The sequence below is a fragment of the Myotis davidii genome, unplaced genomic scaffold, assembly GCF_000327345.1.
Source record: "Myotis davidii unplaced genomic scaffold, ASM32734v1 scaffold455, whole genome shotgun sequence".
NCBI lineage: Eukaryota > Metazoa > Chordata > Mammalia > Chiroptera > Vespertilionidae > Myotis > Myotis davidii.
In genome coordinates this window covers 1880874-1884245 of record NW_006287459.1, presented here as the reverse complement: position 1 = coordinate 1884245, position 3372 = coordinate 1880874, and the positions used below count along the sequence as shown (strand labels likewise).

Below are 3372 nucleotides of genomic sequence, written 5' to 3'. Positions count from 1 at the left end.
AGAATGACATCTCTGCAAGGCTATGATATATTGTACATTAATGGTACTTGTAAAGGAGAAAGAGTCCAGTATAATAAAAATTGTCTGAGAATCTATATATATAAAAGCCTAAGTGACTATTAGGACCAAACGACTGGAACAACCGGATGACCGGCTGGTAGCTATGACCCAGATCTTGCTGCTGAGGCCCTGACAGCCCTGAATCTGGTTTACCCACACCCCGGACCCAGACAGGAGGGAGGAGGAATCGGCCATTGGTTAGTTTGCTGCTGGGGCCAACCTCCCATAATCCCTTCCCCCAGCTGGCCAGCCCCCCTCCCCCCATCATCAACCCCAATTGCTGGCCAGGCTGAGGGACCCCACCCATGCACGAATTAGTGCACCAGGCCTCTAGTTATAGATAAGAATGACTGTGTGTGCCCACATACTATCATTTATACTTTAAAATGCCTTTCAAGAGTCTTTAGATTCCAGATGATGTTTCTGAGAGTAACTGAGTATAACAGAGGAGAGATGGAAAGAGAATGGACAGTCATTTATTATCTTATCTATTTTATCTACCAATGACCAGGAAATCAATGGGAAAACCAGTTTCCTCTCTACATACCTTAAGGAAAAGCCATTAGGTTGACGTTACTGTGGTCCTTCATTTGGGAACTAGAAACCCAATTCTCAGGTTATCACAGCTTGGCCAGTATTGCTTTCCAAGGACACACAGAAAACAGGGGTTACAGCTCTACAGGACTTGTACCCTGATCATGCCCTTATTGTGTTGGTGCTGATGCCCTACTTATTATGGGGAAAAATGTTTTCTTTTAAAAGAAAGACTAGAGTTGGGAGCAAATGAGTCTTTAAAGAATATCATTTAAAATTCACAATTTCAGGATCTTTATATTGGTCTCTCCTTAAATTTTATTTTGTAATCAAATATATGCACCCATGTAAATATAAAACACTATCTTTTCTTTTCTTTTCTTTTTTCATTAAAAGCAACAACTACGTGTGTGTGTGTGTGTGTGTGTGTGTGTGTGTGTGTGTTTGATAGGTTGCTTCTTATTTCCTCATTCCTACAGAATCCTTTTGAAATAATTGTGTCGTATTTAGTTGCCAGGAAAACTAATCCAGAAAGAATCTATTCAACATGTGTTCACTATTCTTGGAGACACTGGAAGGAAATTGAAGTTGTGTCATTCCTCAGCTCCACCAGACAGCCTCGATCCTTTAGATCCCAGCGTCAGGAACTTACAGATGATGAAAGCGAATGTACCTTTCCCCCTCTGTAGGTCAGACTCCATGTCAAGAAGGCGGCCAAACATGCCTCTACAATTCCTGCCTTGATTCATGTGCTGGTAGCTCTCGTTGTGACCCCAACACCAGTCTGAATAACTGTAGTAAGTACAGCAGCTGACAAATGCAATCCCCGTGGCAGGATGTGCATTCGGCTTTGTTCTTTCCCGTTGACATTGAAATGCTGAAGTCTGGGATCCCTCCAAAAATATATGTATCTATTTTCTTCTTCTTTCTTCTTTTTTTTAAAGCTTGCATGTGGTAGCAGAAGAGAAACAGAATGGTCTTAATGAACTGAAATCAAAAACAACTGTGTTGTTGTGAATGGGCTATAAATCCGCATTGCTTAATATCATTACCATTACTTTCAACTCAGCGTTAGCTCCTATATATTATGTTCTTGGCTCCATCTGCAGGCAGATGCTATTTTTCTTCCCTTTGAAAGTTTAGCTTCAAAAATGGAAACTTTATCCAAGAAGCAAATGTGATGTTCATCTGTATAGCCGCATGAAACTTTGGCTGTCTGTTCTTTTAATAAAATTTATTCTCACCTTTCCAGGAACTCTTGCAGCCGTTATGTTAATGATTTGGTGGCGATGTAACAGCTCCAAATGGTGTGATAGGGGGCTCTCTACACCTGGCTTTCAGGAGGAAGGGTTATTAGGGGAGGTAGAATGGGTAGTGGAGGGCTGTGTAGATTCTCACGGGAAATTGAAAATGAATCAGAAAGACTCTGACTCTGATACTCACTTCTTTCACTTTTCATAATTAATTTTTGGTCTCACCTTCAATATGGAGCTTGAAATTAAAAGCAGGTCTGTCACTTTGAGTTGATAAGAAGATGACTTTTAGTGAAAGATATATTTTTATTGATTTCAGAGAGGAAGGGAGAGAGAGAGAGAGAGAGAGAGAGAAACATCAGTGATGAAAGAGAATCATTGATTGGCTGCCTCCTGCACTCCCCACACTGGGGATCGAGCCCACAACCTGGGCATGTGCCCTTGACCGGGAGTCCAACCTTGATCTCCTGGTTCACAGGTCAATGCTCAACCACTGAGCCACACCAGCTGGGCAAGGTGACTTTTTTAGCACATACCCTCGCCGTTGAGGGCCACAGGAAGCTGGGAGGTTGACAGGGTTATGGGTTTGAGTCCTTGGATTTGCTGCAGTTTTAGGGTCCTAGTTTTACTTGGTGACCTTTCTGGGTCAATATGGAGCTTTCTGGTCAATCTGGGGCTGCCCTGTAACCATTGGGGAGTCTCCAGGGGTGAAAACAGTGGGAAGGAATTTGAGGAAGGCAGCCACTGACAACCCAGCTGACAGGACTTTTTATTTTCATGAGCACTTAACTGGCTGAGACACAATACCCAGCCCTCCTGCACTTCCTAGGTGAGAGAACAGTGCAGATAGATAGCAGTCTTACTACTAAGACCCACTGCTGTTTACTCACTCTACACTGATTCAAGTGTGTGTGTGTGTGTACATGCATGTGTGTATGCATGTGCACATATATGTGTGTGTACACTCATGTGTGTATATATATATATATATATTCTGGATCCATCGTTTCACTTTGGTTATCTCCCAACCTGCTCCAGAACTTTTCCAGAATTATTTAGTTACTTCACCTTGAACTTGAGATGAGTAATTTTAAACAGTGACAGTGTCATCTCAAAGACATATACTTATTAAAGTTTTAGGAGTTGTCTGATATGGGATGTCACTTACTATTAGACTCAAAAAAGTCAAAAGAACTGTGTTAGCCTGTGTCAAATTTTGGTGAAGAATATTTTATCTTATTTTCTCTCTATTTGAAATGCTCCAAAATTTAAATCTGTTATCTATCAAAAAAGAAGTTATAGAAAGGACACTAGATGACTCTGATTTATACATTTAACCAACATTTACAGTGTGTGCACAATGGTCCGGGCCCTGGGATGGACACTGGGCATGTTAGTGGTGAAGAAACAGCATGATTGCTACCTTCCTGCAGGTGACTTTCCAGGGTGGGAGAGCACACTGCTGCCTTCCCACTCATATATACCACTTTGGTCTCTCTCTTTTTAATTTTTTTAAAATATATAT

At 41.5% G+C, this 3372-nt stretch overlaps 1 protein-coding gene across 1 annotated transcript in view; it reads left to right on the top strand.

Moving 5' to 3' along the window:
* CORIN (corin, serine peptidase) overlaps window positions 1-3372 on the top strand; it is a 181332-nt gene that overhangs the window by 122807 nt on the left and 55153 nt on the right. The window contains exon 9 of the mRNA XM_015560986.1: window positions 1284-1391. Coding sequence (XP_015416472.1) covers window positions 1284-1391 — 108 coding nt within the window. The remainder of the gene's footprint in view (window positions 1-1283; window positions 1392-3372) is intronic.